Source organism: Macrobrachium nipponense, chromosome 22, assembly GCF_015104395.2.
Source record: "Macrobrachium nipponense isolate FS-2020 chromosome 22, ASM1510439v2, whole genome shotgun sequence".
Taxonomy (NCBI): domain Eukaryota; kingdom Metazoa; phylum Arthropoda; class Malacostraca; order Decapoda; family Palaemonidae; genus Macrobrachium; species Macrobrachium nipponense.
In genome coordinates this window covers 55,690,212-55,716,200 of record NC_087213.1, presented here as the reverse complement: position 1 = coordinate 55,716,200, position 25,989 = coordinate 55,690,212, and the positions used below count along the sequence as shown (strand labels likewise).

The 25,989-nt window shown below is 38.4% G+C and overlaps 2 protein-coding genes across 2 annotated transcripts in view; one reads left to right on the top strand and one right to left on the bottom strand.

Annotated features, from left to right (window-relative positions):
- Nucleotides 1-2,396: 2,396 nt before the first annotated feature.
- On the top strand, nt 2,397-7,982 carry LOC135198698 (uncharacterized). The gene is made up of 4 exons (XM_064226532.1): nt 2,397-2,556; nt 6,537-6,684; nt 7,009-7,215; nt 7,546-7,982. Exons 1-4 carry the CDS (start codon nt 2,510-2,512, stop codon nt 7,714-7,716), a joined length of 573 nt encoding a protein of 190 aa, XP_064082602.1. The 5' UTR covers nt 2,397-2,509; the 3' UTR covers nt 7,717-7,982.
- Nucleotides 7,983-8,275: 293 nt separating this feature from the next.
- Nucleotides 8,276-25,989, bottom strand: part of LOC135198697 (torsin-1A-like) — a 46,863-nt gene continuing 29,149 nt past the window's right edge. Inside the window, exon 7 of the mRNA XM_064226531.1 lies at nt 8,276-12,454. Coding sequence (XP_064082601.1) covers nt 12,325-12,454 — 130 coding nt within the window. The 3' untranslated portion in view covers nt 8,276-12,324. The remainder of the gene's footprint in view (nt 12,455-25,989) is intronic.

Below are 25,989 nucleotides of genomic sequence, written 5' to 3'. Positions count from 1 at the left end.
AGAAAAAAGATACTATGAAGAAGCATATCTTAAACAAAAACAAAAAGTACAGATAATAATAAAGAAAGCATATGAAGAATATGAAGAAAAGATTAGAAATGAGATAATGAATGATAAAAACAGACACAGGAAAATCTGGGAATATATAGACATGCTGAGAGGAAAGACCACGTCAGAAAAAGAATGGATAAGAATATTCGATGAAAATAAGCAACGAGATTGAAGGACGAAAAAACCCTTAAGGGAAAAAAGGGAAAAAAAAAAAACAAAAAGGGCCTTTTTTTTGGTAAAAATTAAACTTTTGGGAAACAATATACCAAAAAGAAAGGAAAAACAAAAATAGGAGAGATATGGAATGAAAGCAAGAAAGAACAGTACAAACATGACATGGAAGAAATAGTGAAAAGATTAGGACAGCAGATGAAATGCCATATATCTTTAAGGGAACATATGCATGGAGTGTATGACTCAACAGAGACAGAGATCAGACCATGGAAGAAATCAACATAACAGAAGAAGATGTAAAAAATCAACTTGAGAAAATGAAGACAAATAAAGCACCAGGACCAGATGGAATGAAGCCAGTACTGTTCAAATTACTATTACAAAGTAACAACCTTCAAAAAGAATTGGCAGAATGTTTAAATAACATACTGAAGGGCAGGAAAACGCAGAAAAGCTGGTTTAAGTAAAACAACAACACTTACGCCCAAAAAACAAAAACACAGTCAAAGATCTAAGGCCAATTGCTCTAACAAATGCATCATATAAAATCTTCATGGGGATCCTGAGAACCAAAATAGAAAAACATATTGAGAAATATAGGAAAATGAATGAACTACAATCAGGCTTTACCGCACAAAGGAGAGGAATCGATAATTTATATATCTTACAATACTGCATACAAGAGACTTACAGAAGAAAGGACCCATTATTTGTAGTATCAATAGACTTCCAAAAAGCATTTGACTCGGTTAATAGGAAAAAGCTCATTGAGGTCATGATGAAATACAGGCTACATGCAGAAGTAATAAATACAGTTGCAAAGATATACACAAAATGAACGTAACAAGCCTATGCCTCAACAATACAGAACAAAAAGAACTAAACGTAACCAATGGAATAAGACAGGGATGCAATGGCTCAACCATATTCTTTCTATTAATAACGTACTTGATAATAGAAAAATTAGAAAATACAACAGAAGGTTTCAGAAATGAAGTAATAAGGATAGTGGCACTACTATATGCAGACGACGGATTAATACTAGGGCACACACTAGAAGAAATAACAAAATCAATAAAAACCCTTATGGAAATCGCAAGTGAATGTGGCCTAAACATAAACAAGGACAAGAGTAACATACTAATATACAACGACTGGTACAGTATCGATGATGTGGAGAATATGAACACATAGAAGGAATAAAAATAGTTAAGAATATTAAATACCTAGGAGTAACAATCAGCAACATGAAAGACTGCTTCAGAGAACAGATAAAAAGGGCCCAAATTAAAGCAAAGCAGATGGCAAATATGGCTAATGCAGTCATCAATAAAAGCTGTAGCAGGGTAAAAATAGGAAAATTGTACTGGAAAGGACTAGCGATGCCTTCATTCATGTATGCGATGGAAGTCATGAAACTTGACAGGAAAACAATAAATGAATTGCAGAAGATAGATAATAAAGTATACAGAACAATATTGAAAGCGCCAAGTTACACAGCAAGTTGTGCGTTAAGATCTGAAATAGGGGCCTCTTCCTGCCAATCTAGAGATATCAAGAATAAACTTTTCTACCTGAAACATACACTAAAGAATGGTGGAAATAGGCTCCTATATGAGATAACAATGGATCAGTATGAAAAAACCCTGGATAATGCAAGTAAAAGAGTATATGAAAGAACTAAACATAAACTTAAGTAAAATTGAAGCAGTTAAAGACAAACAGTTAAGAGAAATAATAAACAATTGGGACAGAAAAATATGGCAGAAAGAAATGAATGAAAAGTCAACATTAAGAATCTACAGAAAATATAAAGAAAGCATAAGAGAAGAAATCTGGTATGATAACACTGAAAAAACAATGCTGATCAGTAGGGCCAGACTAGGTATACTAGGATTAAATGATAGAAATAGGATAAAAGGAGAAGATACAAAATGTTTATACTGTGAGGAACAAAATGAAAATTTAGAACATTTCTTACTTTACTGTCCAGCATACAATGAAATTAGAAATAGATATAGCTTTATGCAGCAACCATATCAAGAAAATAAAGAGGAATTAGTAGCAAATATAATCTTATTGGTAGTACTAATGAGGGAGGAAGTGGAGAATAGGAAAGATTTTATAAAAGAAATGTGGTATTTCAGAGAGAAGAAGCTCAAGCAAACACAAACAAAGGAGGAATAAAAGAAGCAAGGGAGCCGTTTCAAAGGCTTATCCCACACTACTACTACTACTACTACTACTAACTGACTGGGTCGTTCGTCTTGAGTGTTTCCTAGCAATGCCGGTTATTTTGGTGGGTCGAACCCATAACCGGGTTGGAAAAAGGTCAGTAGACGGAAAGTTGAGGTACTACTATGTAGCCTAACCCCCCCGGGGCCAGTACTAAACGCGGCGAAATACTTTGGATGCCCCAATCCCTAGTGGATGTCGTATCCGCGGTTACGTTCCTTGCAGTCTGTGCTGACTGCTTCTGTAGAAATACAGAGTACCTAATTAAATACTAATAAATAGTTAGGCTGTGACCCATTGTAGCCTAGTATAGGCTAGCTACTATATAGTAGTAATATGATGAAGTCAATAACTGTACAGGTGAAATACCTAGCCTAACCTTGGCACTGGGTTTTACCTACCTCAAGAGTTATGGGCAAACCAGGTCCTCCACAACCTTATGTAAACAAGAGCACCATAAATTTTGTGGGGTAAAATACACCATCAATCTTATACGGAACCAATGTGGTTAATCTAACAGACGCAGAAATAGAAAAATTACAAAGAATAGAGAATGGGGTTTAGGTAATAGGAAAATATTAGGGGCATGTAGAAGTACAGTAGTAGCCACATTAAGGGGGGAGATAGCCTAGGAGCTTCTTCAATGAAAAGTAGAATTATGAATGGGAAGATAAGCTATGTAAATAATACTTTAAATGGACGGAAAGAGATACTGAAGAAATTAGGTAATTACAGATATGCAAGAAAAGGAAAGAAAATGGTGGAAAACTGTGGAAAAGTACATGCATGAAGTTAAAATAAATTTAAGAAAATTAGAAGGAATGTCCAGAACAGAAATAAAGGACAAAGCCAGAATATGGGACACAGAGAGGTGGAAAGAAGAGTTGGAAAATAAAGTGACTGTGAACATATATAAAACGTGGAAAAGAGAAATAAAAGATGAAGAAATTTATGACAACTCTATGGGTTCAGTCCTTCTCTTCAAAGCCAGAACCAACTCTCTTAATTTAAATATAGCAAAAAGGCACCAGAAGGAGAACACCTGTTGTCCTTTTTGCAATGATGCAGTAGAAGACATATTTCATTTCCTTTTATATTGTGATACATATATAGAGGAACGGGTTAAAGCAATAGGGCTACAACAACCCTATGAAGAGAAGGAAAGTGACGTAGTGGGAAAATTTCTATTTTCAGGTAACAACGAAATAAGAAAAGAAACCATATACTTGATGTGGAAAAAAAAGAGAGAAAAAAAGTTAAGAGCTAAACAAATAAACAAACAAAAACAAAAAAATACCCAAGACTAAGAGGCGCCGTTGCAAAGGCATTGCCTCGACCCATAACTACTACTACTACTACACCAATGCATTGTACTGGACCAGAGGTGTGAAATCCTCCAGCCACCACAAACCTAACCTGATGTAGAATAGAATAGAAAATTTAGGCCAAAGCCCAGGCACTACCTAAGACCTATGATGTCATACTGCACTGAGAGAGAAATTGAGAATAAAAGAAATTTAGGTGTAGCAGGAGGAGAGCCTGGCAGTTATACAATGGACACTTGTTAGGAAAGGATAGAAAGACATTGGGAGTAAAATGAAAAAAAGGGGTTGCAGCCATGGGTCAAATGGATGCTGCAAAGAACCCTAAGTAATGCCTACAGTGTACCAAGAGGCAGCTGACTTAGAGCACTGTGAATTATGGAGTAAAATACTTAGGTAAGGTTATCTAACTTAACCTACTGCTCTACTTTCTAATTGTTAATTAAGCCCACTTTAATGTACCTTAACTCTTATTGCTTAGGTCCTGAAACCCACCTTAATGTACCCTAATTGCTATTACTTATCATATATACATATATTATGACTTGAGCTTGTATGCTTCTTTTCAAATATGTTATGGAGGTTGACTCATCATTAAGTATACCACTCAGCTTTCACAGATCACAATTGAGCTCCATTGTTTGTAGCTTAACAACCCTTGCAAACTGTTTGAAAGATTGTTGCACCTTTTAGGTTTTTCATTGAGGGTAAAAGTTTTCTTAACTTAAAAGCTTGACATTTGCTTTTGTTTGAAGTTTGTTCTTTCCCACAAAAATGGCTGTACCGAAGTTGTGGATGTATTAGGCAGACAGAAAATTATTCTAGATCTATTCTGAAAGAAGTTATAGTCATCATCCTCTGTATATATCCTGGATTATGCTGCTTGCTTGCTTGTATGGTGCTTTTACGTTGCATGGAACCAGTGGTTATCCAGCAACGGGACCAACGGCTTTACGTGACTTCCAAACCACATTGAGAGTGAACTTCTATCACCAGAAATACACATCTCTCACTCCTCAATGGAATGGCAGAGAATCGAACCTGCGACCACCGAGGTGGAACGCAAACACCATACCAACCACGCTACTGAGGCATTCTGGATTATGCTGACTGAGGTGTTCGTTCCATGTACAAAACGACTAAATAGTCAATGACAACTGCAGGTCTCCATAGGAAATACCTAGACATGCACACTAAAAAGTGGATAATAACAGGAATTTGATGCTGCAGAGGCAACAAGGTTGCAAGTTCACCATGAGCAGTAATGCTTGATGGAACCATTCTTTCATAAACAGAATTTATTCATTAATTTGGATGGTGTATAAGAATCCCCTATATATTGTACTATAGTGGGAAGGTCAGCTTTAGGAGTAAACCCATGCCAAAATGTGTAAAATGCAAAGGCTAGAGGAACTTAAAGCCTGTATGCACTGGCTTCAAGACTGTTAACAATGCTGAATATTTTGCTACAGTTATTGTTAAGGGGACCGTCTGCTATGGCGGATGACTTATCAACTTGAAAAAATAAAAAATAAAGAGTTATTATTTCTATCTATGCAGAAACATGCCGTACATGCTTTCTAGAAGTTTCAGCCAATTATTTTTACAAATAATGCAGATATAGCGGTTTTTAAATGATGACATCATCATAACTGCGTCGTCTGTATGACTGAGTTTGACAGGATCGTCTTAGCGTGTTTATTTTTGCATATATACAGTGATTTTTTCAGATTTGTTTCGAAATTCTCATATGTCTGGCAGCGATGAAAGGTAGTGTGAGAGCTCTGGGCAGTTTTAGGCAACACTCAAGTCAAGGCTCAAGGGAACAACTCAGTTACTCCACTGACGTCAAAGTGGTTGCATGCACATGCATTTGTTTACTTGTTGTTTACGTTGTTTTTATAACTTCCTAGTGAACTTACAGCAATGCCGAAGTTACCTAAGAGCAAGAAGGCTACTAAGCAACTAAGGCTAGCAAAATTAGCAAAGGCTAGGAGTGTGCTGAAAGAAAAACACGAAATTTCATTGTTATCAGCTCCCTCATTGTCTCATGTCACGCCGTCAACATCTTTGTCTCGTGTCACGCTTAGGGTATTAATACCACTTTTAGGGGTAGGACCAGGATTCTTGATGTAGAAATCAACAATAAATATACAAATAAAGTAATTATAATAATGTTGTTTTGACTTTTATAAGAAATAAGCAAAAATTTACATAGCAAATCTTTGGGAGCTCATAACTCAAAAACATACTTATTTGCATGTTGGTAGCCATTACTTGGTTATTTATTATCCAATTTTAGAGAGAAAGTTACTTATCATTGGAAAAAGGAATAAAAATCCCATAATTCCTTGCGAGCCAATTTTTTCTTTCTGCGATTTTTTTTAGTGTCTAGACAAAAAAAAAAAAATAAATAAATAAAAAAAAAAAAATCAAAATTCGGTCCTCACAGAATTATTCCATATATAAAGTAGTTTTTATGGTTGTTTTTCAATAAAATTGATGTCATATTAGTGGAGAAATCTCTACCTAATTTTTTTTTTTTTTAAATAATTTTCATTAATAAATTCAAAAGTTTTTGCTCAAATTACTTGAAATTTTTGTATGATGAAGGTATTATATATATCTAAAACATATAGGGAAATTATATATTTTGAATAAAAAATAAAAAAAATACACAACATAGTGGACGGTCCCCTTAACGCATGGTTTAAAAACTTAATACATAGTTCATTTTCAGTTCTGTAATTTCAGACTATGGGAAATAATTGGATGTTTAAACGACTTCGGTGTTGGAAGAATGGTGGTAAGATCAGCACATGAGAAATATCCTGAACCATGCTTTTACAGAATTTTAAGTGCTCGACCACAAATGGACACAGGCCGACCATACATGGATGAGGTAGAGTACAATGTTTTACTTTTTGATGAATTAATGTTAATTTCTCAATACAGAAGATTTCTGTTTTCAGGCACTTTGTTCTTAGTGCAGAATCTTACATACCTGTTATACCATTTGTTTTAATTAGCAGAATGCAACCTTATAAACCACTTACTGTTACTTCTAATTTGGATTGCATCTTTTTCAATCAATTATAGTATGTACATGTTGTTCGTGTTATCATACTCATCCAATTCACATTTCTAGTTGGTTTGAGTAAATTTTCCCTCTTTGGCAATGCTAAATTATTCTAGTTATATTTAATTAATTTTCTAAATTCTACAGGATAACATAAGAGGCAAAGTGCTGGTTGAGAGAGTGTTCCGAGGGGTGAACGACGGGGTTGTGGACCTTTCCAAAAGTGCGTACAAAACTGATTTCAAGTTGATCCATAAGCACGAAGAACATAAATATGTAGAAGCACTAAAAAATTGCAAGCCAAAAGAAGTTAAAATACTCCCGCAGACAATCGACCTTCCTCCTCTTCTAAAAGTAAGGCAGTTCTTTGCTCAAGTATTTAGTCTATTTTTAATTGTCTGCTCTGCAGTCTGACAGTTATTACAATTTCCATTAATTCTATCATTTTGTCTTCACATAGTTTGATAAAAACATTGCCTAGGTACAGGACTCAATACATTGAAAGTAGTATTGATTTACTTTAGGTAATTTTCCTTGTATTCTAAAGAAGATACTACACCTGTAATCATCTATACGTAGTTAGGATCACGAACAGATAGCTCAAGCACCCTGAGTGTTTATAATACTTTTGTCATCAAAACATTGTGGTAATTTAGAATGATTTCTTTTTACTTTTTCTTTCAGATTATTGCAGAGAGAGAGAATCATGAGTGCAAAGAGTTGGAACTTGTAGTAATTAACACCAAAACATATCGGCTCGCAGAAGATGGGGAGACCCCAAATGTTAATGTAACTCTTGGACTGCAAAATCCAGCAAGTCCAGAGTTATATGAAGGTGTACTGAACAAGAGTTGATGTATTATGATCGATGAAAAAGGAGATTTTTCTTTTACAAGTGACTGTCATCTTCCTGTTAAATGCATATAGTAATCATGTGCAATTCACTGCTTTTCAGTTTCAGTTCTGTAAATGGCATTACTTACTGAAGGTAGTAGGAAAGTAGTCAAAATGATATCTAACTTTCGATCACAGGTATTTAACCACTTTAAACATTTGTAAGTACTATATATCTGTCTGTTTGGAAAACTTTTGTACCTTATGTGAAAAAAGTGCTATACATACTTTGCATTTGATTTTCCATTAAATTTTAAATAACACATCATACCAATCAGGGTCTGATTAGCAGGGACATGCCAATTTTATGGTTATGGTCTATAAGGTCAGTTCCATACAATTGAAATGTTTTCAAAGGACAATTTCAACTTCTTTTGGAAGATGTTACTCTGTAGAGTATTTGTTAAAAATGTTTACCATATGTTTGTACTTTATATGTACTTTCGCACCAATACCTTTTTATATTTCAAAATATGTTAGCAATTTTATTTGTGATTGCCTCAATTTCTAAACTAATGAGTTGTTAATGTGTTTTTATTTACAAGATGCCAGTTACACAGTATTAAAATATACTTAAAACTAATACCTAGTAATTTATACAAACTGAAGTTGGATTTGCAGGTTTCACAGTTATATTAAATAAAATATTTAGTGTATTATTAAGGGTTTCAAAATAGCAGAATGCCACATTTTCACGTGTGTGCTAAAAATGAAGACAACCTTCATACTGTATTTCAAGCTCGGAAATAATCATGAATGATGTATTTCATTTACATATCGACCATCAAAGGTGTTTGGTATCCCTTCATCTTGAAATAAAATTACACTATTGAAATGAAAAGTTAGACATGAAATGATTCCTAGTCTTGACAGGGGAAATTAACAGACATATGATAAAAAAAAAATATGAGTAAGATGAAAATGTTACAAAATATATTAAAAAAATATCCAGAGAACTGCAGATGTTATTGACTCATCAATCAATTATGCTACTGCTTCAGAACGACTAGATTTTGTGAAATGTTGTATGCCCAATAAGGGCATCTATCAGAATATTACATTGATACAAATATACATTATTTTGTCAGATTACCACACTGACAACTTTCTGAAAAACTGCAAGAACTGAGCTCATTGTTTTCTACAATACATAACAATTAAAGAAAAAAGATCATGTGATTCTGCCTGAAACTGGGGTACAGTATATAAACTAGGAAACTAAATCATGCCTATTCTATAACTTTACAAACATATGGGAATTGATACAGACCTCTCAGACCAACTGATGCTGTATCAGTGCCACACTAGTACTTTGAATTAAAGTTACTCGGTTATGCACAAGTAACTTGCTCAAGTTTGAAAGGACTGCTAAAGACCCACGCCACAACGCTATCACCAAACAATTTTTATACTGAGCAATCCATTTAGGGGGAGGTGTGTTAGATGTGGAAAAATTGTCTTCATTTTCCACTCTTAACTACAAACCTCTTAACATTTTCCACTCACCTACAAACCTCTAACTGGTCAATATTTATGCCACATCTCTACAATTTTCAGACCCCCACCCCACCAACAGTATTGTAATTTTAAATACAGTATTTAAAAACTTGTGCTGTACAATAGCCATCATGCAACACACTGAATTCAAACCTAACCATTCACTGTACTGAAATGTTAAATTTCTAATTAAAACTATGGCTGATCATTCATTTGTTACACATGTACAATAGTTATTTGCATAACCTTACCTTTACATGACTAAAGGCAGGAGAGGCCATGATAAGCAACCCTCCAAAATGTGGTGATAATCAAAAATAAGTCTGAACAGTTCCTTGCAAAAATGATATCAGTATATTGCATCCCTGTAATCAAGAACTGAAACTGTTCGAAAAACAAGATGTAATTGAGTAAATTATGCTAAAGCATTCAAAGTACTACAAGTTCATCTCACTGCCAATAATGTCTTAAGTTTTTTTCCCTATTGCTTTCTTGTGCACATTCTGGTTGAATTCTAACCTGGACACAAAATACAGTAGAAAAAATTTGCCAACAATACATATCCCACACTATCCATACAGTACATTTTTGTTCCCACTAACCTTTGTTTCATTTATGTCGATTTTGAATTTTCTCATCTCCTCCCGCCTACTGTCCTAAACACTTCTACCTCTTCTCCCTCCTCTATGGTTATGATAAATGGTAAGGGCGTCAGGGCTAACCCTTAAAGGGCATAAACACTGATCACTAATTCTGATACACCTGCCATTAGTTTCACTAAACCTTTTACTCTGACACAATATTACAAGCTTATTGAGTCTAACAAGTACCATTGATACTCATAATGGCTGTCAAATTATATTATTTGTCTTGGTGATATGTCAACTGCCTTCTAATGATATACAAATCTATTTCCATACCCAGTGCTGTGACTCAAAATGGTCTCGGTCAACATATTTATAACGATATAAACATCTCTACTTTTCTTAAAAAGCTAACTGACTTTGGGAACTAAAATCTTAACATGCAGCAACCATCACATTTACCTGCCCTGTGGATTTTTAACCTGTAATTCGATATTTTCTATAACTCAAATACTGTGCAGTTCTATCATTAAATAACTGCACACCACCACAGTCACATTTCTAGACTACTGAACTCTCCTAGAGGATTTGTTCTTTGCCGAGGCATGAAAATTGCAGCAAGGTAAGGTTATAGGCATTGGACAACTACGTAGAGGCAAAATGGTGACAGATGTACAGAAGTAGGGCAGGTATGAAAACATCCAGCATCAGGAGGCCTACGGAATGCTGCAAAGAACCTTTGGTTCCAGCTAGTTTGACAATCAAGGTATGTTGCAGGCAACATTACATCAGCATCCTTACAGGAATGTTGGCTCTAACTGGGCCAACAATTCACTTTGGAAAGAGAAAATACTCAACAAATATCTTCACTTAAGAGGGAGCTTACCTTGAAACACGATAACATTCCACACCACCAAACCTTGTAGCTTTGCATCAATAAAGAAAGATATGCCATATATCAATGGTGTAAATATTTTTAATTATATGTACCTGCATTTATAAGAAGAAATCTTTCAGAAAGGCACTTTGTAAATATTTTTGGAAAAAAAAAAAAAGATATATGTTTCAGACAAGATACAGGCAGGATGGAATTCTGTTACTGAAAATAACTAGTTGGTACACTATTGTAGGATAACAAACAGGCTGGGGTGAAACTCGGATTATCACAGTTACAAAATCTTAAAAACAGTTAAGGGAAAAAATGATTACCATCACTTCTAGAGAGCCAAGAAATAATTCATAAAACTTTATAACTGATATAACACCTGTATTGTAAAAAGACACGAAACATTCCTCTCAAGGGCATAGGCACAGAAAACAAAAGCTTCTCTTAGCCAGTTACAATTGCACGAGTCAACATACATATCCTTTTCCTTGACACCTCCTAACTTACTTGGAGACTACATGCCAATACTCTACATACTATTTGCATACTGTACTTTTGAAGATACTGATTAGTATGTACCAAACAATCTCCTGAGTACAACCACAAACACTGGTTTCAGGTTCAGCATGAATTTTCAATGACAGAATTAGCAAAATTACTTGAGTGGCTTTATCAAGGCTAATTTATTTAGTGGATAAAATTCCTGTTACTACTATAAAAAAGTTTTAGCAGACCACTCAGTAACTGCTCTGACAGGGTTTGCACTTCATGAATTACAACTTAAATTCTCAAAAAACTTCAAGAAAATTGTCAAAGATTCTAACAAAAATTACTTTCCCGGCTTTTGTTTCCAAAATCTGATAACCAGAATACTGATCACACAAAATGACTCCAAGAGGGTTAGAGTATGTGCCCCACAGAAGTTACACCAGAAGAAGATTCATTTAATTATATACAAACAAAAATATACAAATTCATATAAAAAACAACCACAACATTAAGCAACCAGACTTTTGGAACATCATTGGGGCACAGACATGAATTATTACCCAAAAAATCCAAGTGCATACATGCACGGAGCAATCAGCAAGTTTAGAGAAAATTAATGCAGTTTAAAAATATACTTTGTCTCATTCTGCAATTGTCTTCAAAGCAACCAGCAACTGTGACTGGAGAATAGTTTATGTTCTCTCTTGAAAAATGGTTATACCAGACTGGTCACCTCTGTCATTCACGTTACATATTTCTAAATGTGACTATTCATCATTCGTCAACTCACACTTCATTTAGGTCCTCCCAAGCTTGCAATAGCAAACTATCCACTTATTATATGTAAGAACTGCTTACAAAAGCACACTGAAACAATCCCTACATACAAAACTTAAACATAAAATCTAATATCACAATAAAATAACTCCAGCTGGCCTTCAGTCAAGTCTGTATGTAAAAAGCTCAGAGAATTCTCTGAGACTTTCATTTACATAATTATGTACTGTACCGTAATATCTTCAAGATTTCTCCCCATAAAGAAGAGAAATATCCCGTAAATAAACGACAGGGATCATGCCCACAATAGGATGATCTTGAGTAATACCCTTATGATTAATCAAAAAGAACGTCGTACATCTCATTTGCAATGTGATACGAAACTTTCTGCGATACTCTTTTGCAGCCGGTAGTTGAAAACAGCTGGTTCTCAGGAGGAAAATATGTCATCTCATCAGCAACAACCCTGAAATTGAAATCACATTTCATTTTCCACTGAAGTCACAAAAGCAGCTCCCTAAAGAAGCAGTTCTATAATAATATAATAATAATAATAATAATAATAATTTCAGACTGCAAAGAATGCAAATTACTTGGCAAATGCAAGGATAAATTTTCTTTTTATGCATATACAGTAAATTTAGGTACAGTCTGAATATCAGTGAGTATACAATAAACAAATAAATATACTATTGTGTCTTAGCGTTCTGATATCTTGGCATTAATGCAAAGGCTTATAATCCCTTATTTTTCACTGTTATTTTCACATTTAATGTGTACAGGATCTCTTGCACAAAATTACTGGTTTAGCAATCCCATTTTTTGAAGACTTTAATTCGAACAAAGGAAACTTACCTTTGCTGTTCACCAACTATATTTATATAATACATAGGCCTCCATACGTATGAGGTACCTACAACTCTTTCACAGACACCATATCAAACACAATGCAACTGTTACGGCCTCTGAGAGAGGTCCGCTTCAGGTTCGATATGAAATATTATTAAAAAAAAAAATATTTCAACACCAACAGTTGAAACTGGGGATACGAATATAGAAAGAAACACTAACACAACAAAGGTTTATTTACAAGCTTAATAACATAGGTAAATGCAGAACGGTATCTCCTATTTACATAAAAAGATAGAATCTTACACAGCATGAACTGGAGGAACAGTGAGGCAATTCAAATACTTGCTAGTCAATTTGGCAATCTGAAGCGATGGCTTCTCAAAAGGAAAACAATGATTGCACACGTCCTGTTGACTCCGTATTGCAGAAAATAGTCTACTTGTAAGGCAGGAACTCCCCAAAACCTCTAGCAGGACCTTTTCTTCTCTGAAGTCTGCTCGACGTCGAGATAACACGGCCGTCCACTCCTGAAGACGACTAAAACAGTAACCAACTCTTCTTCTGATCCTTCGTCGGTCCCTTTCTCTCTTATCTCTCAAGGATGATCCCTGCTGCTGCTGATCTCACACTGATAATCTGAACTGTGGCTCTTACTGAGGATATCTCTCTGTGACTAACTGGTGTCTCTCTTTTACGATCTCTCTGCTGCTGCTACGACCGTCGTATTAATACGGCACTCTGGGGGCGGAGCCTACGGCGAGCGTCACAGACTCGCGAGATTTCCAGAACTTCCTAGATGAATCTAGACGAGGTATTGCATCAGAAATCGCGGCATTTCTCCCGACACAGTGGCGCGTGTTGCGCTCCACAACACGCCCGACGATTCCAGAACAGCCGCGAAAGCCTCCTTACTGCCGAACTTCTCAAAAATGCGTTCTCCTTTCCTTTATATTTCTTTGCTAGGAAGCAATTACCATCACATGCCCCCCCAAAAGAGAAAAAAAATGAAATCAATTGATTTGATTTTTTTTTTCTAAAGAAACAAGAATTAAACAGCAGGGAAACAATTCTGCATAAAGCTTTAAACCAGTCAAACACGCATGATTCTCCACTCACACACTCACTCGTGCGATAACAGAAAACGGTTATTAGTCTACTTATTCTGAGAAATCTCTAGAGAGGCTATCAGCTAATACATTATCGTTCTCTCTTACCTTTTCCGTTTTTTGAACTCTGCTCAAAACTTTGAAACTAAGACACCTCTTGCGTCTTTCTCAAAACTAATCTCTCTTTCTGGGACACAATTACCAAGGGCACGGGCGGCGGCCAAGGCACAGGGCGTTCTTCATAATTCTGAAGCAAATTTACACACATTGCCTTTGCTCTACTCTTACCCACATTAATTCTATAATGTATATTTCCCCTCTTCTCTAAAATTGAAAAAGGACCTTCGAACTTATAAGGTAAAAAGGGACTTTCTCTCGAGACTAGTACTAAGACTTTATCCCTTACACACAAACTTCTCTCTTTTGTTCTAAGATCAAGTTTTCCTTCAGTCCCCCTTGACTTCCTCTCGTGTTTTCTTTCGCTAAGTGCCAAGCCCTTCCGTTCTCCTCCGCTAGCTGCCAAACATCTCTTAGATTGTTTTTATAATACTCAAGATTAGTTATGCAATCATCTCTACCCTTACTTCTAGGCAAAGGTCCGAACATATTTATAAATACATTCTCAAAAAATTTGCCTACTGAAGGAATATTAAACAACTGAACTCTGGGAATTACTTGAATCGGTTTCCCGGCAATTTGATATTCATGACAGCTTAAAACATACTTCACATCATTTTTCATTTTAGGCCAAAAGTACGCCCTACTAATAGACCTTAAAGTTTTATTCACTCCCAAATGTCCTTACTCATCATGTGCTAACTTCAAAACTAGCTCACGAAGCTTCCTAGGAACCACTAATTGTTCTGTGACTTCCCCTTTACTACATGACTTCGGTCGAACACAAGGACACAAAACTTCGTCCTTTAAACAAAAAGTTACCTTACACACATCATCGAGATCATCATCCAGCTCACATTCAAAAATTCGGGTTAGTATCTCATCCTCTCTCTGCAACTTGACTAGCTCATCCTTATCCAAAATGTTAAAGCCTAATTCATCACCGTAACTAGTACTAGGTACCAGTATACTTACTATGTTACTTTCGACAGCTACGCCTTCCGTTTGGCTATCACTGTCAATGATAGAGTTAGGTCTCTCAGCCACACTCATGCCAAAATCAACCTTGCTACCTCTATCACACTCGTTCGAATCCATGAACTTACTCACGTTCGAATCCACAAACTTACGTTCGAATCCACGAACAAATTATGATCATAGCCTACGTATGTATCTAAACCCAACCTAGTTACTACCATTTCAGGCACTGGAATATTCCTAACAACAGGATTCACATTCTTGGATAAAGCTAAGTCATTACCGACAATAATGTCAACGCCTTCGACGGGCAAACTGTCCATAACTGCAAGTTTCACTTCTCCTGACACTACCTGACTTTCTAAATTCAACTTCAACAAAGGACAAAGAACACAAGTGTTAGGAAATCCACCTAACATGACTTTCTCTTCCATATTGATTTCTGCCCTGTTCGGCACACACTCACTTCTAATCAGTGAGACAGCAGCACCTGTGTCTCGAAGCAAGACTACTTCTCTTGAATCTACTCCTCCAAGAGAGGAAACTACGCCTTCCGACAGAAATTCACTAAAAATTTTCCTAGTTTCTCTCATCACATCATTCCTACTTGACAAAAGATTAACTAGAGATACTGGTTTCTTAACCGTCCTTCCTTTCTACAGCACAATTTCTCACTAAATGCCCTTTCCCATTACATCGGAAACAAGTTAATTCTAAGCCACTAGATGCCACTTTACTCTTACAAACCTTAGACGTATGACCAGGTTTTCCGCATGTATAACAGGAATAGTCACTTTTACTCGCATTGCTATTACTAGGACTGAAACCTTTACTGCTTTGTACTCTACCAGACGAAGGATCATTTCGTTTCTTACTAACACTCAAATTATGAGTTAGACTATATTCATCAGCTAGCCTAGTTGCTCCTGCAAAAGATACTTCTCGCCTATCCTTTATATAAAGTTTAATCTCAGGGGATATGTTATCTTTGAAGTTTTCTAACAACACTAAGTTCTTCAAACTATCAAAATCCTCAACCTTAGCAGAAGTTAACCAATCAAAAAACAGCCTATCTAACTTCTTACCGTATTCTACATTCGTAATATTTTCATCCTTTCTCAAATTTCTAAATTTCTTACGGTACGCCTCTGGTACTAGCCTATACGCGCTAAGAACAGTTTCTTTCACAATATCATAATTATCACATTCCTCCTTAGACATGCAACTATACACAGTAAGTGCCCTACCACTCAAAACTGACTGTAAATATAAAGTCCACATTTCTTTAGGAGAACCTACTCGTTCCATTAACTTCTCAAAACACATGAAATATGTCATGCCTGTCAGACTGTTACGAGCACTTTGCCTTAACCGAGCAATTTCCAACTCATGCATACGTTCTTTCTCTCTCTCTTCCTGCTGCATTACCAACATTTCTACCTCTCGCTGCATTTTCCTCATTTCTCTCTCAGCTGCTCTTTCTTCTCTCTCGGCCGCTCTTTCATCTCTCTCATACTTTTCTCTTTCTTTCTTCTCAACATACTCACGGAGATCATTCCCCTCTAGACCTAGTAGCTTACCTGACTCAATAAACTCTTTCACCATCTCACTCATTCTAGTTCTTTCTATACTTTCCCTGTTTCAAACTGTTAAAGTGTTGATAGCCTAAGCAAGGTCGCCACAATGTTACGGTGTCGAAATATCCTGACAAGGTCGCCATAATGTTACGGCCTCTGAGAGAGGTCCGCTTCAGGTTCGATAAGAAATAATAAAAAAAAAAAAATATTTCAACACCAACAGTTGAAACTGGGGATACGAATATAGAAAGAAACACTAACACAACAAAGGTTTATTTACAAGCTTACTAACATAGGTAAATGCAGAATGGTATCTCCTATTTACATAAAAATGATATTGTTATTGTACAATAAAGTTTCATACATACTTACCTGGCAGATATATACGATTAAATGGCCCACCCAGCCTCCCCTCAGGAGACAGGTGGAAGAAAAAATCTGGCTCTAGAACGGTAATGGTTCCGATTCCTGCCAACCAGCGGCAGGACGGTAGATCACCTGACCTACATGTAGCGTGTGCCACGAAATTTGAATTTCTGTCGGGGATGACAGAGTCTATAGCTAAGTATATATCTGCCAGGTAAGTATGTATGAAACTTTATTGTACAATAACAATATCATTTTCATACATTCAACTTCCCTGTCAGATATATACTTAGCTGATTGGCACCTTTGGCGGAGGGTAAGAGACAGCTAATTACTGATTAGACAGGTAAACAACATACGTTGTAGGTAATAGATAAATAAAACCTTGGTTCCTATGTGTTTAGACGAAGGGTTGACTTCCTAGCTATTGCTAGGAGCCTGCTTCGTCTCAAGAGCCTCAGCGAGGATGTGACCTATGGCTAAGAGTTCTTGTAGATCTGTCAATTGGGTCTTATCCACTTACTCGACAGAATCTAATGGTCTTTTGTCAATGGGGTCTTATCCACTTACATGACAATACACCTATGCCTAGTGGCATAATTAAGGAGCACAACACCTGTCCCGATCACCTGATCCTAACACGAGGGTTAGTGCTTAATTTGAAAAAGAGTTATCCCCAAACTCCTTTCAAACAACCCAAAGAAAAAACACCACGTTAAATAAATTTAACTCACTAGTTAAGGATCAGTGTTGGCTCCCTATCCCAGCAGTGTATCCGTAGACACGTATAACCAAGAGAGAAGGATCTCTCGTAGGTCAACTTGACCTCCTTCGTGTAATGGGAAGTCAACCACAGAGTTGCATCTCCCGTAAGTGACAGCTAATATGTCCTCATGACATATTGTTCTGGAAAGAACAAGAATTCATAAAAGCTCGCACTTCATGCGCTTTTAATTCTCAGCTGTTTGAAGGAATCATCAAGTTACTCATGAAGTGCTTTAGCGATCACACTTGTTTCAAAGAAGACCAGGGCTTTCTTTGAAATGGATCTCTTCAAGATGAAGCCTAGAGCCTGGCTGGCGTCTGGCTGGCGCCTGACGCTTGGTTGGCACCTAGCTCATGGAAGGCGCTTTTTGCCTGACTCCTGGCTGGCACCTTGCGCCTGGAAGTAGCTTCGCGCCTGGCTCCAGACTGGCACTATTTGGCACTTGGCGCCTGGCTGACTCCTCTCCACTTGCTGGAGCTTCGAGCTTGGTAGAGTCTCGAGGATGTCTGGCGATGTCCACATCGGACACTCTTATCTGTCCGATTTGTTCGCCTCTAGCTCATCTGCGCTAGGTTGGAGGCCCCCTCTATCTCTTCATCAGACAATGACAGTGTTCCTTGAAACTGTCTGCCTCTGGCGTTTTTTACGCCTGTTTTGGCATTTGGCGCCTGGTTGGCGCTACATTGTCCGAAAGTCCAGAACCTCCACAATAGTTTATCAGGAGATTGGAGAAGGGTGAAAGAAATTCTTCCACTTTGAGCTTTTGGCCTCTCCGGCAAGGGGAGGTGATTGTAGTCAGCTACATCCATTAGACGATAGGATATCTAACAGTACGAGAGATAAGAGTCTTCCTCCGAGGAGGATCCTTCTTGAATCCTTCCGTTGCTAACGAGATCTCTTCTTACTTGTTGATGAAGTTCCTCGTTGCAGAATCTCCCCTATCCTTGTCCGAAGGAAGGGAAGGAGCTTGGAAGTCGAAGGAGACTCCGAGCTGAAATTGGGAGGACTCCTGATTTCTAGCTCTTTATTGTATCCCTCTGAATACCTTCTGGGAAGCATTTCGAGCCCTCATCGCATCCCAAAGACTTTGTAGGCAAACGTTTAAACCATCTCTTTTTCTGTAGGTGAAAACATAAGTACCCTGCCTGGGCAACGAAACTTCTATCTGAAAGTGTTGAGTCAGGAATAGAGGGTTTATTTCTTTTGCCAGACATACTATGCTGGCAAGAACCCATTGCCGAGTCTCCATTGAATCTGATGTGAGATTCCAATGCACAAAAAATTCACTTGTCTTCTTGGTCGTTTAGGGCCAAGAGAAACAAAGAATTCCCTCATAAAATTTCTCAAAGAAGTTTGATGAGGAGTAGTTCCATCTTGTCGGAACACGGAATCTGAGGCCACAAAAGATCCCATTCGAAGTACATGATATCCTACTCTTGTCGTATTGAGGTATCGTATAAGATCCCGAAGATCTTAATCCTCTGCTATCTCTAATTCCCCTTGTATAGACAGAGTATAGCCTTTTACTGCGTTCTTTGATAGCAGATATCTACAAAGGTGATTCTTCCCTCTGAAAGGGAAGAAAAAACCGCTATGTGGTTCACAGAGGTATCGGAAGAGGACAGTTTCCTCATTCCATCTAGCACGATCTGCAGCAATTCTATGTCTTGGCCATGACTATTGTCATTTACCTTGAAAAATCCTCTCATTCATGTCCACTTCTGGTCAGTCTGCACGCAGACAGACTTAGAGTGTAGAGGTTGTTAAGGTCCATTTATAATAGATGCTGATAGAATCTCCAGACTCACTTGGAAAAGCCTTCCAAAACATGCTGTGAGAAGAACGTGACTTCTGTGAATCCAACCTCTTTAAGGCCAAAATGAGGCATAAAGTATCATCCTCTCTTCCTTTGACGCCCATTTATCTTAATATCTGTTAAGAATTTATATATCTAGGGGAAAAAAGACTAAAGTTTATTCCCCATTTAAACTAAAAATGGCGTATATTGCTACCTCTCTTGGTTCGAGAATAAGGAAGCAGTCTAGAGGAAGCCTGTTCGTCTTCCACCTTGCGAAGAGATCTATGAAGAGGACATCTCGCAGGTTTCCACAACTCTCCTTCCAACTAAGATTAGCCATAAGTCAATAGTTATATCGTCGATCGAGAAGGTTCTCACGGATGTGCAACATCATGCAGCAAACCTCTTAAGGATCGTTACGTTCCGTGTCTGTGTTCCAAACAGGTTCTCTCTTGTTAACACGAACATGGGCGAACAAAGAGATTCTCGATGCTCCTTGAGATATGAGAGAGCTGTGGAATTAGTCAAATTGATTTGAAAAAATCATTTCGTCCCTCCTTGGGATTGAACACCCCTCCAGTTAGATGGGGAACGAAAACGAAGCGTGCCGTTACCGAGCCTGCTGTCAGAGAGGTTACTGAACCCTTCGATTAATAACTCGCTATATCGAAAAGTTAGCAAGTCCATTATTTTTGCTTCTGTAAGCATGAGAGCATCAAATAATATATATAGCTCTACTGCATTAAATTCCTATTGTTGTCTCATTCCTATAATCCTGTTACATTGCGGTAAACATTACCGCAAGGTTCCAAGGGATCTTTTTATTGAAAACTCCTTAGCAAAACGAATACCATGTTATTCATGTTTGCCTATAAATCCCCTCAAATCGAGGCTAAGTCCATGATTGTAGGGGGAAGATACGGTTAACCATTCGATCCCGTAGGAGAGAGAAATGTAACCAACTGCTCATGACCGAGAACTGGATGGTACTGTATTGGGCTTACAATGACAGCTGTCTCGTTCGTTGCCTGGCTGCATTCTTCCTGAGTTGCCAGTTACTCCATTCAATGAAGGAATATAATAAAATTATTCTCGAGCCTAAGGAAGCTCTCAATAATGCATATTTAAGCCAAACAACCTTTGTTAAATACCGAAGCTGAGTAGGTATTGTCGTAACAAACCTTTTAAGCGAAGTCCTTACTAGGAAATTCCTGTAAGGATATAGATAATTCCGTAGCGAACCACAAAGGCAACTATGGTATGCGTATATGACTTGTCATTCAGTAGTCGTATACACCAAATCTTCTTACTATATTCTTTCCTCTCCGATGCAGAGAATGGAAATCTTACTCTCTTCGTTCTTTTCGTCAATAAACCTGAATTAGTATTAGACGAAAGAGATCGCAAATGAAAACCAAGGATCGAAGAGAATCTCTCAAGCTTTTATTCTCTTGAAGATAAGGCCGTATTCTACACCTCTATTATCTGGAAGAGCCTCTAATCAATGAATGAGAGCTCGTACGAATCTTGTTCAATTTCCAAACGATTGCCACTCTTTCTGTAAATGGTTGGTTGCATTATTTTTTAGAAGGAGGATGATTTTAATATCCTCTTCCTAGTAATGAACTAATTCTCTCAATAAAAAAAGGTCGCTAAGGTCTTATAAACTGAGAGACCTGGCCCCTTATTGGCTTCCAATTCCGATCTATCTTCCATTTCCTGTCCATCAAGTTGGGAGAAGAATGAGCAACCGGAGGAGAGCGCCTCCTTTCGTAAGGTGAAGGGCTTTTAGCAGTACCGACTCTAACCTGACAAGGGCTACGGCCGCCTGTGCGACATCTTGAGTCCCCGCCAGGAGAAGGCCGATCTTGCTCTTGCCTTTACTTGCATTAAGACTATCCTGACAAGGGCGACGGCCGCCTGTGCGACAACTCCCGTCCCTATCAGGAGAAGGCCTCGAATGTCTTTCACCTTTCGCAGAATCAGGCATATCCTGACAAGGGCTACGGCCGCCTGTGCGACATCTAGAGACCCTGTCAGGTGAAAACTGATCCTGCGAAAATTCCCAAAGAGGAGCCTCTCGGTCCGCCTCTAACTCCATTTCCGATGAAGATCCTGGTTCATAGCGCCTGGAGCCTGGCTCCTGGCGCTTTGCGCCTCGCTTCAGGCGCTTCTCGCCTAGTAGGAGTTTCAGGTCTTTCTTTAGAATCCTCTCGCTTTGTCGGCGTTTTGCGCCTGGCAGGCGCCTCGTCCGAACTGTCAAAGACTTCTATTGGACGGGATTCCTTAACGGGAAGGAAGTGATCCTTTCTCCTGGGAGGATCCTTCTTCAAAACTCCCATTAACGAAGATATCTGTTGTTGCATTTCTCTTAGGATCTTCGTAGTGGCGTCTTCTTTCTCCGTATCCGATCTAGGGGAAGGAGGATTTGATGAATAAATCTCTTTCTTCTTCTTCTCAGGTGGATAGTCCTCCGGAAAACTTTCCGGGCTAGAATCCCAAGCTGGAGATTTTCTTTTAGAAGGTCTCGATAGCTTGTCAGAACTCCACCCTTTTTTTCCTTTCGATGAAGAATCGGATGACGAAAAACACTGTTTTAGGATGCCTTTCCAACGGCTATCCTTGGCAGTCTGGGACGCTACTACAGAACCTGCCGAGGGGATGCCCGACCGGTGGCGATTCTCTGAAACCTCCGTGCGGCTTTCGACATTCCTTCTCCTCTGGGCTTGTGAGCTTGGAAGAGGTCTAGGCCTGAGAGCGAGACAGAGCCGATTGGACGCACCCTCCACTATTTTAGGACGCCTTTCCAATGGCGAACTTGGCAGTCTGGGACGTTCTACAAAATCTGCCGAGGGGACGCCTGACCGGTGGGGATTCTCTGAAACCTCCGTGCGGCTTTTGACATTCCTTCTCCTCTGTGCTTGTGAGTTTGGAAGAGGTCTAGACCTGGGAGCGAGACAGAGCCGATCAGACGCACTCTCCACTGCGATGGGGAACACTGTAATCACTTCTTACCTTTTAATAGCTCGCATTTTGAGCTACATCCCTTGTCTTCAAATTGCAATTATGAATTTGAAGTTTCTGTGAAATAAGAAGGTATGAGGATGCAACACTACTAGTACTGTTAATACTCTAACTGCTCGTTAGTACTAGTAGCCAATAAAACTTCTAAAGGAAGCGTATCTAGTTATATTCTTTTCTGACTCCCTAAAGTAGAAAGTCAGTATATTTCCTCAATCAATTCTAACACTTATTGCACGTATTAATGAATAAATATTAATATTTCCCTTTCCTGCAAACTATGTGAGTGTCTACCGACAATTTCGGTAGTTACATGTCATATATTCTTCAAAATTTTCGAAGCCAAATTCATTAAAAAGTTAATAAAAGCGTATGCCGAGCCAAAGACCCAGTACTTCCCTGCAAAAGACAGCCCAGAAGATCGATGGCGATAAAACACGAAAATCAAGTCAGGAGGTACCACAAACGTATGTTTACAATACGGCGACAGAAAAAATCTTGTTCTAGAACGGTAATGGTTCCAATTCCTGCCACTCAGCGGCAGGCCGGTAGATCACCTGACCTACCTGTAGCGTGTGCCGCGAAATTTGAATTTCTGTCGGGGACGACGGAGTCTATAGCTAAGTATATATCTGACAGGGAAGTTGAATGTATGAAAAGATAGAATCTTACACTGCATGAACTGGGGGAACAGTGAGGCAATTCAAATACTTGCTAGTCAATTTGGCAATCCGAAGCGATGGCATCTCAAAAGGAAAACAATGATTGCAGACGTCCTGTTGACTCCGTATTGCAGAAAATAGTCTACTTGTAAGGCAGGAACTCCCCAAAACCTCTAGCAGGACCTTTTCTTCTCTGAAGTCTGCTCGACGTTGAGATAACACGGCCGTCCACTCCTGAAGACGACTAGAACAGTATCCAACCAACTTTTCTTCTGATCCTTCGTCGGTCCCTTTCTCTCTTATCTCTCACGGATTATCTCTGCTGCTGCTGATCTCTCACTGATAATCTGATCTGTGGCTCTTACTGAGGATATCTCTCTGTGACTAACTGGTGTCTCTCTTTTACGATCTCTCTGCTGCTGCTACGACCGTCGTATTTATACGGCACTCTGGGGGCAGAGCCTACGGCGAGCGTCACAGACTCGCGAGATTTCCAGAACTTCCTAGATGAATCTAGACGAGGTATTGCATCAGAAATCGCGGTGTTTCTCCCGACACATTAGCGTGTGTTGCGCTCCACAACACGCCTACTACTCCAGAACAGCCGCGAGAAAAGCCTCCTTACTGTCGAACTTCTCGAAAATGCGTTCTCCTTTCATTTATCTTTCTTTGCTAGGAAGCAATTACCATCACAGCAACATGGTATTGATGAACTGACAATGTTTGGTCTGTATCAATAAAAATGCAATACAAGCATTTGGCCTTCCCAAGAAGTTTTCATTACATTATTTCCATCATATTCTAATGCAATCTTTCCATAGTTAACTCTATTACCCAACCCCAAGACAATTTACTAAAATGAAAATCACACACTAGTATTTCAGAAGTTTGGTAATCATAATCCAACTACACCAACATAAATGCGAAGGCTTTCAAGGTCATAAGAAATTACAAGGACATTGACTACTGAGAAAAGCAACGGAGTACAACTTACTATACCTTTATAAATGTAAACTCAAATTGTTTAACTCTGAGGCATAAAATTTGTGTGCTACGGAGAACTCTAGAGGTAAAAGGAGTAAAAATTCCCATCAGCCATCTGGGACACCATATTACAAATTATTTCAAAATGCAGGCCACAAATTTAAATTTGACGGTACTGGAAGCGCTCATGGGCACAAGAAGTAAAATCAGAGATGACAGTTTATCCCCAGTTCAGGATATAACATATGAAAACCTTCAGTGCTTCAAAAGTTTATATTCTGACACACTTCCAGGACCCAAGGTACTGAAGCCATTTCCAAGAAACAAAACTAGTTTTCCTTTCTCAATATGTGAATCTTAGAAGAGTTCAAAAGCATGAATGCACAAAAACAAATTTTGTATTTAAAATAAGTTGGAATCTGCTAGTTTAATTGTGGTAGGCAAATCAGTTCAAAAGGAATATGTACTATTGTGGCAATTACTAGTAAAATGCACCTGGTAAATGTGCTAGTGCTTTCCTGGCAACTTCCATGAAAGAAGATCACTCTTTAAGCAAACACACATAAAAGGAATATAGTAGAGTGTATCTTGCTTGGCTAGATGCCAAGCAAGCTACCTATAATAACAAAAGGCTATAACTTTACTATTGTGATGGTAATTGCTTCATAGCAAAGGAATATAAAGGAAAGGAGAACGCATTTTCGAGAAGTTCGGCAGCAAGGAGGCTTTCGCGCCACTGTTGGAGGCGCCTATCTTCGTGGTGGTTCCGGAATCGTCGGGCGTGTTGTGGAGCGCAAAAACGCGCCAATATTACGTGAGAAACGCCGCGATTCTCTGATGCAATACCTCGTCTAGATTCATCTAAGAAGTTCTAGAAATCCCTCGAGTTGGTGACGTTCGCCGTAGGCTCCGCCCCCAGAGTGCCGTATAAATACGACGAACGAACTTTGGAGAGGAGTGATCGTAGAAGAGAGAGATCGTAAAAGAGAGATCACCAGTCAGATTATCAGTGAGAGATCAGCTGCAGCAGAGATCTTACGTGAGATACGAGAAAAAAGGAACCAACGAAGGATCAATCAAAAGAAGAGTTGGTTGGATATTGGTCTAGTCGTCTTCAGGTGTGGTCTACCGTGTTATCTTGACGTCGAGCAGACTTCAGAGAAGAAAAGGTCCTGTTACAGGTGTTGGGGAATTCCTGCCTTACAAGAAGATTAGCTTCTGCAATACGGAGTCAAGAGGACGTCCGCAATCGCCGATCTACATTTATGAAGCCAGCGCGTCGAACCGCCAAATCGAGTAGCAAGTATTTGAATTGCCGTACTGTTCCCCAAGTTCATGCAGTGTAAGATTCTATCTATTTATGTAAATAGGAGATACCATTCTGCATTTACTTTTGTTAGTAAGCTTGTAAATAAACCTTTGTTGTGTTAGTGTTTCTTTCTATATTCATATCCCCAGTTTCAACTGTTTGTGTTGATAATTTTTTTATTTATTTCATATCGAACCTGAAGCGGACCTCCCTCAGAGGCCGTAACATTGTGTCGACCCTTTTCAGGATATTTCGACACCGTAACATTGTCTCTGAGATCTTCAGGGTCCGTAACATTTGTGGCGACCTTGCCTAGGCTATCAACACCATAACAGTTTGAAACAGGGAGAATATAGAAAGAATCAGAATGAGTGAGATGGTGAAAGAGTTTGTTGAGTCAGGTAAGCTACTAGGTCTAGAGGGGAATGATCTCTGTGAGTGTGTTGAAAGGAAAGGAAGGGAAAA

Bases quoted from the DNA above. Each gene is read 5' to 3' on its own strand.
- LOC135198698 (XM_064226532.1), top strand. From the start codon at position 2,510: ATGCCGGTTATTTTGGTGGGTCGAACCCATAACCGGGTTGGAAAAAG. The intron at 2,557-6,536 runs GTCAGTAGACGG...CTGTAATTTCAG, and splicing joins CATAACCGGGTTGGAAAAAG to ACTATGGGAAATAATTGGAT. The intron at 7,216-7,545 runs GTAAGGCAGTTC...TTTTTCTTTCAG, and splicing joins ACCTTCCTCCTCTTCTAAAA to ATTATTGCAGAGAGAGAGAA.